A 14,155-nucleotide genomic window follows, 5' to 3' on the forward strand; every position below is an offset into this window, starting at 1 on the left:
GTCACCTTACTAAGGGGGGGGGGGCGTGTGTGTATGGGACTACCTGTGACAACCTTGCTAGTCCAGGGCGTCACAGAAGCAAGGTTCACATAGTACTCAGCCTGCGCTTTTGTGTATGCATGTTTGAGCGTGACTCTCAATGTATATCCTATTAGGACAGGAAAAAATATATTATATATATATATATATATATATATATATATACTGTGAGGCAGTGACAGGGGTAATATTTGAAGACCGCTATGTGTCCCCCAGAATGTGTCTGGAAACCCTCTGAGTTTGCTATAGCTATTACTGGGAGTATAGCACAAAGGGTAACAGGGAGACAGATCCCTCCTCCCAGTCCAGGTTTTGTAGCAATCCTCATGTCCGGCATTTTCATTTAAAATCATGCAGAGCACAGCAGGGTGTGTCTCAGTTGAGAGCCAGGCTTGGTGAAGCTAACACATGCCATGTGAGCTGGGCTGGCTCTGTGTGGAGTGAACACAGGCCAAGAGTCTGAGCCTAGGAGAACCTTACACAGATCCCTGCGGTTAATGGGGTCCTAAGGTAACAAGACTTTTTGATGCAAAGAATTTGTCTATATGCACCGGCTGTGATCCGGAAGAGACTTTGACAGTGGGAAATTGGATCTATTTATGCTGCAACAATAAATAGACTGTTGGTGTGAACACGCTGCTGCCTCACTGCCTCACGTTTTTGCCCAAGCAACGCTGCTACCTCACATTATGGTGGAGAATGCGGGCACTGCAGCCTGGTTGCCAAGGGCAATGGCCTAAGAGGTACTTACCCGGGAGAGGAAAAAAAAAAAAAAAGAATTGTTTTTTTTTTTTTTTACTAACTGTTTGCGGTGGATCGGCGGGTCCACGAAGCTTACAGGCGTTGCAACCCAGTTTTCACATGTTTATGATCAAGCCTGCAAAGTTACAGTTTAACTCAGCAGCCACCATGGAGGATCTTGTAAAGCAGCTGGCCCAGGCTAATGCTCAGCAGCAACAATCCAATGTCCAGCTCCAGCGGGCGTTCATTCAGCAACAGGAGACAAACAGCTTGTTGGCTAAGCAGCTTTCTACTCTGCAAGAAGCGCTCCCAGCGGTAACTCCAGGTCATCCAGTCCTTCCTGCGGCCCAGGACAGAGTAAGGGCAGCACTTACGAGGATGAGTGCAGAGGATGACCCAGAAGCCTTTCTCTCCATGTTTGAGAGGACCGCTGAGCGAGAGAAATTGTCTATCGACCGTTGGACTGATGTCGTGGCCCCGTTCTTGGTAGGTGAACCCCAAAAAGCCTACCTGGATCTCAGCACGGAGGATGCCAAGGACTATGGCACACTGAAAGGTGAGATCCTTGCACGAATGGGGGTTAACACTTATCTCCGGGCCCAACGAGTGAATCAGTGGTCCTTTGAGGAGGGAAAACCTGCACGCTCACAGGCCCATGTCTTACTGGACCTTGTAAAAAAATGGCTGCAGCCGGAGACCTTGAACCCCGGACAGATGATTGAGCGGGTGGTGATTGAACGGTTTGTGCAGACTTTGCCAGCCCCCATTCAACGGTGGGTGGGACAGGGGGACCCCGGTACCCTAGACCAGCTAGTGAATTTGGTGGAACGCTACACAGCTACCCAGGAGTTGGTCCGGGACTCTGCTTCACGGCGGGCACTCCGTAGGGATACGCCCCCTTCACAGTTGGTAAAAGACTCCCGCCCCTCCTCGGGTGCTGCCCCGTCTTCAGCCCTGGCAGAGAGTAAACCCCAGACTAAGGTCAGCAGGAGTCCCGGTTCCCCAAAGTCAGACACCCGAAACAGGGACACCTCTGCTGTTATGTGCTGGCGGTGCCATCAGCTCGAGGCATGTGATGGCACAGTGCCCACTCACATCAGAACCCATGGACTGCCGGTACGCTCGCCGGGTATCAATGTATGCCCATACTGTTTGTACCGTAAGCACTGTTACTATGGGGGAGGAGCCCCATCTCTGCAAAGTACGTGTTAATGGCTATACAGCAGAGGCTTTGTTGGACTCAGGAAGTTTAGTGACTCTTGTACATGCCTCCTTGGTCTCCGGGGAAAACCCTACGGGACATAAAGTAGGGGTACTTTGTATTCATGGAGACCTACGTGAATACCCTATGGAAAGGGTCACCATTGCTACCTCGTGTGGAGAGGTACAACATGAAGTGGGGGTGATGAAAAGACTTCCATATGCTGTTATTTTGGGAAGAGACTTGCCCCTGTTCTGGACATTATGTGGGAGGCGACCTAGCCCTCCGAGGTGTATGATTGAACCAGGCCCTGAGCCGGACGATCCCGACTCAGGGATACCTGCCGTAGGGGTCACCAGCATAGGGACAGAGTGTAACCCTGCCAGGTTCCCCCTAGAGGTAATGGCAGGAGAGGTTGAGGCAATCTCGGAGTTGAACGTGTCTCCAGATAATTTCGGAACAGCACAGCTCCGGGACCCCACATTGGCTCCTGGACGTGGAAATGTATAGGTAATTGATGGGGTACCCCAGCGGCCTGGTGCCAGGCTGGAAACTCCCTACATGGCTCTAAAGCGAGAGTTGCTCTATCGGGTTGATACAATCCGGGGGGAAATAGTGGAACAGTTGGTGGTTCCTCAGTCGTACCGCCGTCAGACCTTGGAATTGGCTCATAACCCCCTAATGAGTGGGCACCTAGGTGAAGAGAAAACGCGGGAACGCATGTTTCAGCGGTTTTACTGGCCAGGGGTCGGCGCAGAAATTAAGAGGTTCTGTGAGTCCTGCCCAGTTTGTCAGTTGACCGCACCAACGCACCGTTTCCGTAGTCCTCTGATACCTTTACCCATTATAGAGGTGCCTTTTGAGCGGATTGCTATGGATCTGATCGGACCCATTGTAAAATCAGCCCGTGGTCACCAGCACATCCTGGTAGTGATGGATTACGCGACACGTTATCCGGAGGCCATTCCACTACGTCACACCTCGGCGAGGCTTATTGCTCGGGAGTTGTTTGCTATGTTCTGTCGCGTGGGGTTACCCAAAGAAATCCTGACCGATCAGGGCACTCCCTTTATGTCTAAAATTACAAAGGAACTGTGCAAACTCCTCCAGATCAAGCAGCTACGCACGTCGGTGTACCATCCCCAGACTGATGGTCTAGTGGAACGTTTTAATAAAACTCTGAAGGCTATGTTGAAAAAAGTGGTCTCCAAAGAGGGGAAAGATTGGGACATGTTATTGCCCTATTTAATGTTCGCTATCCGCGAGGTCCCACAATCTTCCACCGGGTTCTCGCCATTTGAGTTACTGTATGGCAGACATCCGCGGGGACTGCTGGATATAGTTAAGGAAACTTGGGAACAGGAGCCCACCCCTCACAAAAGCACAGTGGAATACGTTATGGGTATGCAGGTTCGTATCACGGCAATAATGCCCATTGTTAAAGAGCATTTGCTGGATGCTCAGGCAGCCAAAGTACTCAGTATAATAGAAAGGCCTCCATCAGGTCTTTTAAACCGGGAGATCGTGTCTTAGTCCTAATACCTACTGCAGAAAGTAAGTTCTTAGCCAAATGGCAAGGTCCCTATGAGATCCGGGAGAAAGTGGGGGAAGTAAACTATAAAGTGTATCAGCCAGGTAGAAGAAAACCAGAGCAAATCTACCATGTAAACCTGCTGAAGGCGTGGAAAGACAGGGAATGTATGGTGGCTGACGTAACGTTGGACCTAACCTTTTCAGGTGCCTTGACAACAACAAAGGAGGAGTCCCCTTATGATGAATTGGGAGTAAGGATAGGGGATTCTCTCTCAAAACAGCAGAGACGGGAGTCTCGGAGATTAGTGCAGCGGAATACGGATGTGTTCTCAAGCCTACCCGGCCGAACAACCGTAATCCACCATGATATTGTCACCGAGCCTCAAGTAAGGGTACGCCTGAGGCCATACCGGGTACCAGAGGCTCGTAGGCAAGCCATTGCGGAGGAGGTAAAAAAGATGCTCCAACTAGCGGTTATTGAAAAATCCACAAGCGAATGGGCCAGTCCCATTGTGCTGATCCCGAAACCAGACGGTTCTTTAAGATTCTGTAATGACTTCCGAAAGTTAAATGAGGTATCGAAGTTTGATATGTATCCCATGCCCAGGGTCGACGAGCTGATAGAGAGACTGGGACGGGCCCAGTACTTCACGACTCTCGATCTCACTAAAGGTTACTGGCAGGTGCCGCGGACAGAGGCGGCAAAAGAAAAGACCGCTTTTGTCACGCCAGGCGAGCTCTATCACTATGTCGTCTTGCCATTTGGTTTACATGGGGCTCCGGTCACATTTCAGAGATTAATGGACATAGTGTTAGAACCCCATCAACCATATGCCTCCGCATATTTGGATGACATCATCATCTATAGCAGTGACTAGAGCACCCGGTCACCTATTTGAGTAGAAAACTCACCCCGGCAGAGAAGAACTATAGCATATTGGAGAAGGAGTGCTTGGCCATAAAATGGGCTCTGGAATCCCTACGCTACTACCTGCTGGGGCGGCACTTTCGCCTGGTGACAGACCACTCCCCTTTGGTCTGGATGAGCAATGCTAAGGAGAGAAATGCTAGAGTCACCAGGTGGTTTCTCTCCTTGCAGAACTTTCACTTTTCTGTGGAACACCGGGCTGGTAGGTTGCAGGGCAATGCGGATGCCCTGTCCAGAGGTCCCTGTATGTTGGCAAAAGTTCAACCCCGCCCGTTTGAACTGAGGGGGGGGATATGTGAGGCAGTGACAGGGGTAATATTTGAAGACCGCTATGTGTCCCCCAGAAAGTGTCTGGAAACCCTCTGAGTTTGCTATAGCTATTACTGGGAGTATAGCACAAAGGGTAACAGGGAGACAGATCCCTCCTCCCAGTCCAGGTTTTGTAGCAATCCACATGTCCGGCATTTTCATTTAAAATCATGCAGAGCACAGCAGGGTGTGTCTCAGTTGAGAGCCAGGCTTGGTGAAGCTAACACATGCCGTGTGAGCTGGGCTGGCTCTGTGTGGAGTGAACACAGGCCAAGAGTGTGAGCCTAGGAGAACCTTACACAGATCCCTGCGGTTAACGGGGTCCTAAGGTAACAAGACTTTTTGATGCAAAGAATTTGTCTATATGCACCGGCTGTGATCCGGAAGAGACTTTGACAGTGGGAAATTGGATCTATTTATGCTGCAACAATAAATAGACTGTTGGTGTGAACACGCTGCTGCCTCACGTTTTTGCCCAAGCAACGCTGCTACCTCACAAAACGTATATATACGGTAATATATATACGTATAATATGTATGTATGTATGTATGTATGTATATGTGTGTATATATATATATATATATATATATATATATATATATATATATATATATATATATATATATATATATATATATATATATATATATATATATATATATATATATGTATATATGTATGTACAACTAATAGAGAACCAAAGAAAGGGGAGGAAAGGAAGGGACGGACAAAAGGGAAAAAGGAAAAGAGGAACTTTAATAATTAATTTAATAATTTAAAACTTTATGTATATAAAAAATATACCGTATTTTTCGCACTATAAGATGCACCGGACCATAAGACGCACTCTGGTTTTAGAGAAGGAAAATAGGAAAATAAAATTTTAAGCAAAAAATGTGGTCATGACACACTGTTATGGGGTGAGGATCTGCTGCTGACACTATTATGGGGGTAATGTCCCCAAATTCTCTACTAAGGTACCCCATCCTGGTAATGATCCTCCTGCCTTGTGTGTGTGTGTATGTGTGTATATATATATATATATATATATATACTGTATGTCCCTCATCCTGGTATAGCCCCATCTTGCTATATACTGCCATCCTGGTATGTACTCCCATCCTGCTATATACCCCATCCTGGCATATGGCCGCATCCTGAGTGCTATATAACCCATCATGGCATATGGCCGCATCCTTCTATATACCCCCATCCTGGTATGTGCTCCCATCCTGCTATATGCGCCATCATCCTGCTATATGCGCCATCATCCTGCTATATGCGCCATCATCCTGCTATATACGTCAACATCCTGCTATATGCCATCATCCTGCAATATGCCATCATCCTGCTCACATGCCATCATCCTGCTCACATGCCATCATCCTGCTCACATGCCATCATCCTGCTCACATGCCATCATCCTGCTCACATGCCATCATCCTGCTCATATGCCATCATCCTGCTCATATGCCATCATCCTGCTCATATACCCCCATCCTGCTATATGTCCTGCATTCTGTGGCACAGACAGAAAAAAAAAAACATTTATATTCACCTTTCCTCGCTCCACGCAGCGTCGCTCTTCCTCTGTCTGTACCGGCAGCGCTGTGTGGAGCCGGCCACGATCCCTGCAGCATTGCGATGTCCTCCTGTCTGTGCCGGCGCGGCTGTGGACACGTGCGCACAGCGATGACGTCATCGCTGTGAGCACCGCTAGTCTCCACACAGCGCGGCCGTTAGACAGGAGGAGATTGCGGTGCTGCAGGGAACGGTGAGTGTACTGATTCACTGCACCCCGCGCTGATGATGATGCGAGGGGAGCAGTGAATACAGCCACACATGATCACTCCAGGCTGTAGTTGCCAGGGGTGATCATGCGGTCTGGCTGTTTAGTATGCGCGCATCCCCCGCCCATCATCCCGCCCACCTGTCAGCACCGTCTTCAGCGCTGAGAGATGGGCGGGAGGATGCATATGTAATGAGCGGGCCCACGCGGTCACGGCAGGCGCTGCTACAGCATGCTCATGCCGCCGATGACCCGCTCCACCGCAGCACCCTCATTCCCTGCAGCCATATTCAGACTATAAGACACACCCCCCACTTTCCCCCAACATTTGGGGGAAAAAAAGTGCATCTTATAGTCCGAAAAATATGATATACATATATATGTGTATATAGGTATGTATGTGTATACAGTATATATATATATATATATATATATATATATGTATATGTATATATGTATATGTGTTAGGGCCAGATGGACGGGCAGACCCGGGAGGTGGATCCACTGGACCGAACTCCCCGATGAGGGAAAGGAGTCCGGTAGCCGGAGCACTTTAGGTAGCAGGACAGTCCGTGCACTGGAACACAATGGAGAAGTCCCTGGGACCACGAGGTCACTGATGGTGGTCCGGGTGACGGAGCTCAGGTTCGGAAGCCGTGATGATGTCTGGCGGGGTCCGGAACCGTTGGAGCGAGATGACGGGTCACCGCAGGGAACCGAGATGGTACGGACTGTCAGGATGGCAGATGGGCAGCGTTCGGGGTTCGAGATACAGCAGGACCGGATGGCGATGCAGGATCGGCTCTAGAAGACAGAGAGGTAAGTATCTCACAGAACACAAGGAGACCTGACTCCTAGCTTGGGAAAACACGAAGAACAGGCCCCGCTCCCTTGGACATTAACCCCCTTGATACCCTGTACCTGTATGCATCATTTCCTGTCAGTGGACACTGGCCCTTTAAGAAAGGGTCAGTGACCGCGCGCGCGCCCTAATGCGCATGCGCGCGGCCCGGGTGCCAGAAGCCAGGGCAGGAAGCTGAGAGGAGGACGCAGCAGAGCCGGCCAGGGACTGGGAAGCCGACGGGCGCCGGGAGCGGGGACCAGGAGGCTTGGGAAGCGCGGGCACTGGAGGCTGGAGAGCGGGGAGCGTGGCAGGTGAGCCGGGGAGCGGAGCAGAGGACCCGGGGAGCGGAGCAGAGGACCCGGGGAGCGTGACAGTGTATATATATATATATATATATATATATATATATATATATATATATATATATATATATATATATATATATATATATATATATATATATATATATATATATATATATATATATATATATATATATATATATATATATATATACCATTACAAAAAGCAGGCGAAATCAATCGGCCGGGGTGCTCCGGTAAGTCTGTCTTGCTTATATGCCACCCGCTTCAGACAATATACCAGGGCAAGCTTTATTCACATGTAGCCAGTCCAACTAGGCTGCATCGTTGATACGGACCACACACATCATCTGCCCTCTGGAACCGGAGTAAGGGTACTTTACATGCTGCAACATCGCTAACAATTTACCGTCGGGGTCACGGTGTGTGTGACGCACATCCGGCGTCGTTAGCGTCATCGCAGCGTGTGCCACGTATAAGCGACCTACAACGATTGCAAAAGTGGTAAAACTCGTTGGTGTTGGAGAGGTCGTCCAAACACCAAATATCGTTGTCTGGTCAGTAGCGATGTTGTTCCTCGTTCCTGCGGCATCACACATTGCTATGTGTGACACCGCAGGAGCGACGAACATCTCCTTACATCCGTCCACTGGCAATGAGGAAGGAAGGAGGTGGGCGGCATGTTCCAGCCGCTCATCTCCGCCCCTCCTCTGCTATTGGACGGCTTCCCTGTGACGTTGCTGTGATGCCGCACTAACCGCCCCCTTAGAAGGGAGGAGGATCGCTGGCCAGAGCGACGTCACAGGGAAGGTAAGTGCGTGTGACGGGTGTAAGCGAGGTTGTGCGACACGTGCAGCGATTTGCCCGTGACGCACAATTGATGGGGGCGGGTATGCTCGCTAGCGATATCGATACCGATATCGCAGCGTGTAAAGTACCCCTACGTGTTAACCATTTTGTTTAGTCTAATTATAATGGGTTTTTTTCCAATAGCGGGAACTACTTTGTTAGTTAGCACATCTGAGCTTTAGGTTTATTTAGTTTTAAGAGTGTCATTTATTCAGGTTTTTCCATGTTTGGAATCTTATTGAAAGCACTGTGTTCTACTAAAGGCCCTGTAACACACAGAGATAAATCTGCGGCAGATCTGTGGTTGCAGTGAAATTGTGGACAATCAGTGCCAGGTTTGTGGCTGTCTACAAATGGAACAAAATGTCCATGATTTCACTGCAACCACAGATCTGCCAAAAATTTATCTCTGTGTGTGACGGGGCCTTTAGTATTACATATATCCATTTTGACTGGGTGGCTAGCACACAGGGCCACTTGATCACCAGCAGCTCCACATACTCTGTAGCGTCGGTGTCCCATTTTTTATTGTTTAATCATATGTTTTAAATGCATAAAAAGTAATAGTTTTATGATTACTAATTGTTCTAGAATTTCAGCAATTTTCATATATTTTTATAAATAAAGACAAAGTATATATCGACCTAATATCAAAATAATTGGAGTTGGACAAAGCATTCAATAATTACTTATTACCTCAAAAAGTGACAAGGATCAATTTATCAAAGCTTTGACACCAGTATTCTAAAAATGTATGGCTTTTGGTGTTCAGTTCTCACTCTATTTTCACCCAGCTCCGAAAAAGTGGGCGAGGTGGGGCTGGACAGGGGCGTGGCAACTGCTGCTCACCAATTCTCTGTTACACAACAAACCTTACTCCAGCACGGACTGGAATAGGATTTGCGCAGATGCGCACACACAGAGGTGAAAGCTACTCGTACAGATTCATGAATAGGTGTGCACCTCAGAATTCATCAAAAACATCTGACTCCAGTCCATCGCCGCATAAAAAACGGTTTTGATAAATCAGGGCCACAGAAATGAAAAATGGTTCTGTGGTATGAAGATCAAATTTGGCTTCAATGGGAATAGGTTAATTATACAAACCCATTAATGTGACTGCTTCTTGATGTACAATTTTACTTTGTCTTGAGAATTATTACTAATATGTATTATTTTATATGTCAGCCACAATATCTGTAAATGGGAATATTGATGTACTATGCATACCACAAACAACCAACCAGAATGGCTAGATACAAATTGAAATTGCACACTTTTATCCATTTAGGGACCATAGGACATTATTCTATGCCAGTTGCCCAAGCAAGAATGCCGGCTGACACAGCTAACCGAAAGAAGACAAATGTATATGCAGCAGTGGCTGTGGATCCAGATACTGGATACAGCACTCCTGGGGCATTCGAGCTAGAAAGACTATTTTGGCATGGAGCAGCGAAATTCTCCCATGTTGATGAAGTTTTCCCCAACTTGTACATTGGAGATGAGTAAGTATAGTCATATTGTACTTAATCCATAATTATGAACAAAATGTAATGTAGAAAGAAGGGTGATTAGAATTTCTGACATGATTTTGGTAAAGTTTATTTGTACATTAATAAAATTGTTCAACACTGGTTTTGTAACAGAGACATAATTAACTATTAACAACTCTTAGGCTAAAGGTCCAGTCACACTAAGCAACTTACCAGCGATCCCAACAACGATAGGAATCGCTGGTAAGTTGCTAGGAGGTTGCTGGTGAGATGTCACACTGCGACGCTCCAGCGATCCCACCAGCAACCTGACCTGGCAGGGATCGCTGGAGCGTCGCTACACGAGTTGCTGGTGAGCTCACCAGCAACCAGTGACCAGCCCCCAGCGCCGCGTGGAAGATGCTGCGCTTGGTAACTAAGGTAAATATCGGGTAACCAACCCGATATTTACCTTGGTTACCAGCGCACGGAGCTACACGTGCAGAGAGCAGGGAGCAGTGCACACTGAGCGCTGGCTCCCTGCTCTCCTAGTTACAGCACACATCAGGTTAATTACCCGATGTGTACTGCAGCTAAATGTGCACAGAGCAGAGAGCAGCGCACACCGCTTAGCGCTGGCTCCTTGCTCTCCTAGTTACAGCACACATCGGGTTAATTACCCGATGTGTACTGCAGCTAAATGTGCACAGAGCAGGGAGCAGCGCACAATGCTTAGCGCTTGCTCCCTGCTCTCCTAGCTACAGCACACATCGGGTTAATTAACCCGATGTGTCCTGCAGCTACATGTGCACAGAGCAGGATCCGGCACTGACAGGGAGAGCGGCGGAGGCTGGTAACAAAGGTAAATATCGGGTAACCAAGTACAGGGCTTCTTGGTTACCCGATGTTTACTGTGGTTACCAGCCTCCGCAGAAGCCGGCTCCTGCTGCCTGCACATTTAGTTGTTGCTCTGTCGCTGTCACACACAGCGATGTGTGCTTCACAGCGGGACAGCAACAACTAAAAAATGGCCCAGGACATTCAGCAACAACCAACGACCTCACAGCAGGGGCCAGGTTGTTGCTGGATGTCACACACAGCGACATCACTAGCAACATCGCTGCTACGTCACAAAAGTTGTTCGTTAGCAGCAATGTTGCTAGCGATGTTGCTTAGTGTGACGGGGCCTTAAGTTCACACTTCCGTTGTTTTGCATCAGTCACATGCGTTGCTTGACGCATGTGACTGATGCGTTGTACAACGGATGACAACGGATGACAAAGAATTTCATTGTCGGACTCCGTTTTGTGCTGGGGCGGAGTTCGGGGGGCGGAGTTTGGAGGGTGGAGTTCGGGGGGCGGAGCTGAGGACGTCAGTGCCGCGGTCTGCATGGCTGGGGACAGGTGAGTGAGTGAGAGTGCGCGTGTGTGTGTGTGTGTGTGTGTGTCTACATGCATGTGTACATGCGGAGTGCAGGAGGGGGCGGAGCGTGAGGGGGTGGAGCCGAGTGGGGCCATGCAGCTGAGGACTTCAGTGCCGCGGGGACTGCAGGGCTGGGGACAAGTGTGTGTGTGTGTGCGTGTGTGTACACATGCGGAGTGCGGGAGGGGACGGATCCGAGTGGGGAAGTGTCGGCCTCCTTGCACACTGTATCAAGGGTAAATATCGAGAAAGCGAAAAAACTGTGGGAAGAAAAGGCGCAAATAGGGTCTTACCCGGTATAGCAATGGGAGGTGAATGTATAGCAGGAACACTCACCTGATGCGGTTGTGCCAGTCACAACCCCTTTGACAGCATGAAAGTAACGTGGAAGGCAGCAGTCCCGCAACACGGAGTGATTTCAGACAGCAGGAGAAAAGCAGGTTTAAATACCGCGCCAAACCACAGGAGTCCAGATGAAGTTAGTAAATCTCTTTTCTTTATTTTCACAGGTCTACGCGTTTCAAGGACATATCCGTCCTCTTCCTCAGGACAAAATGCAGAGAATACTATAGCCAAGGGTAAATATCGGGTATAAGCAAAGCACTTTTTGCTTGGTTACCCGATATTTATCTTGGATACCAGCTTAGCGCTGGCTCCCTGCACCCGTAACCACTGTAAATATCGGGTAACTAACCAAAGTGCATTGCTTGGTTACCTGATGTGTATCCTGGTTACGGGGGCAGGGAGCCAGAGAGAGCATGCGCAGCAAAATCCTACGGCTCGCGCTGCTCAAAAAACGTTACAGGCTGCGTTGCTCCCGCCCGGCGGTCAGTTAAAAAACGACTGACCGCGACGCAGCGAATGCAACGCAGCATCATCAGTCGCAATCCATCACTAATAGAAGTCTATGGGGAAAAACAGGATTCCTGCAAAATATTTTGCAGGATACCGTAATTCCTCAAGGCTACGGATTGTGACTGATGCAAAACAACAGAAGTGTGAACTTAGCCTTTACAATTTTTGGATGCTGAGCACAAAAGTTGCATTGAAAATTTGAGATTGGTACTTATTTGGAAGTTGAAGAAGGAAAGGAAAAAACGCACTATTTACAGAACTTATCTTTTATTAGAAATGTACATGCTTTAATTACAATGTCTTTTAGTTTGTCTTTTGTATTTCATTTCTGAATAATCTATTTTAATCAGTGGCGTAACTAGTGTTCTTTGGGTCCCAGTACAAAATAAGACTGAACGAAGCCCACAGCGGAGCCATGGGCAAAGTGACCCATGACTCACTTTGGAGGGCAACGAGGGGTTGACAGTGGAAAAGAAGGGGAAAGCATGGGCTACTGAGGGGTTAAAAGTTTATGGAGGTGTGTTTGGAAGCAAGGGGGGGTGGTTAGAATAGGTGGGGGTATATAGAGCCAAGGTGGGGGTTGGGGACTAGCACATTGGCGCTTGTGGCTACCAAGCAAAGGTCTCATGCCCTTCTCACCTTGGTGTCCTGCTCTGGTGGCGTCGGTTCAAGATCTCCTGGAGCAGCTTCGGGCTGCTGCTGGCGGCGTGGATGGAACCGCGGTCAGGGCACATGCTTTTGAGATCCTGGGAGGTCCGGCTGCAGAGTCTTCTCACCCTGATCCACCTTCCCGGCTGGCACGCCGGACGAGACCGCCAGAAAGATTGTCACCGTATGCGGCTCCTAAGCCTCGGAGGCGCCACAGGAGCCCCTCTGGGGACCCTTCTCGCCTGTCCCCATTTCCAGCTATTAGGAGCCGCAGGATATGGCGGGGAAGGAATCCTACTATGCGACCGGGGCCTGCAGCGGTGGGCGGGGCCTTGGGCGATCACATGACCGGCCCCCTGCTCCAGGCCGCTAGTGTCCAGGGCTACAACAAGATGGTGGCAGTCCTTCCTGGCAATGCTCCTGTCAGGGGGACCGCTGGAACCAGTTGCAGCAAGTAATCTGGAGCGCCCCCTGGTCGAGGGGGGCAGCAGTGCCTGAGAGGATGGCAGCGGCAGTGACCAGGAGGCCGTGGTCCCCAGGGATGAGGTCACCATGTCGGTCAAAATCTGCAAGTCAGGCAGAGCGAAGGTCGTTAGCTGGAAGGATGTTGGCGTCTGAGTCTAGGTTGCCATCGCCGAGGAGATCGTCATCCCACCAGAGGTCGCCATATGGGAGGAGGGCGCCTCCAGGTCCCTTGCCTATTACACAGTGCATCATGCAGTCCACTCCCTGGTGGTCCAGCCAGGTCTGAGTGCGGCGGCTTGCCGGGGTCCCCCTGTGCGAGCTGCTGAAGTGGCTTCAGTGCTTGAGGATGCGGGTGCAGTTCATCATCTGGAGATGGAAAATCGGGCTGGTGGGTGTCGGGCACCAACGTAGCCTGGTTAGTATGATTCTGTGTTACATACGTCCCTTGCTAGTTCAGTTGTTCCCTGGGATCCCCTGGGTTTCATTCGGCTCAGGGTAGTGGCGGGGGTCTCCGTATCCGTTCACTGGGGATGGGGGGGGGTGTGTATCGGGGTCCGATAATAGGGTCAGTAGTGTTCTGGGGAGTGGGCGGGAGTTGCTGGAGAGTTTAGAGCGTGCAAATACCAGAACAATGGAGTCCCCCATTCCTGTGTGGGTACCGAGCATCAAAGCGGTGGGGCACGTTGCTAGTCAATCAGCGAGCAAGACGACACCTAGTGGAGGGGTTTCTGTG

General features: G+C 49.4%; 1 protein-coding gene across 1 annotated transcript in view; it reads left to right on the plus strand.

Moving 5' to 3' along the window:
- Positions 1-14,155, plus strand: part of DUSP29 (dual specificity phosphatase 29) — a 1,433,295-nt gene that overhangs the window by 1,287,296 nt on the left and 131,844 nt on the right. The window contains exon 4 of the mRNA XM_075349099.1: positions 9,849-10,065. Coding sequence (XP_075205214.1) covers positions 9,849-10,065 — 217 coding nt within the window. The remainder of the gene's footprint in view (positions 1-9,848; positions 10,066-14,155) is intronic.

Source organism: Anomaloglossus baeobatrachus, chromosome 5 (assembly GCF_048569485.1).
Source record: "Anomaloglossus baeobatrachus isolate aAnoBae1 chromosome 5, aAnoBae1.hap1, whole genome shotgun sequence".
NCBI lineage: Eukaryota > Metazoa > Chordata > Amphibia > Anura > Aromobatidae > Anomaloglossus > Anomaloglossus baeobatrachus.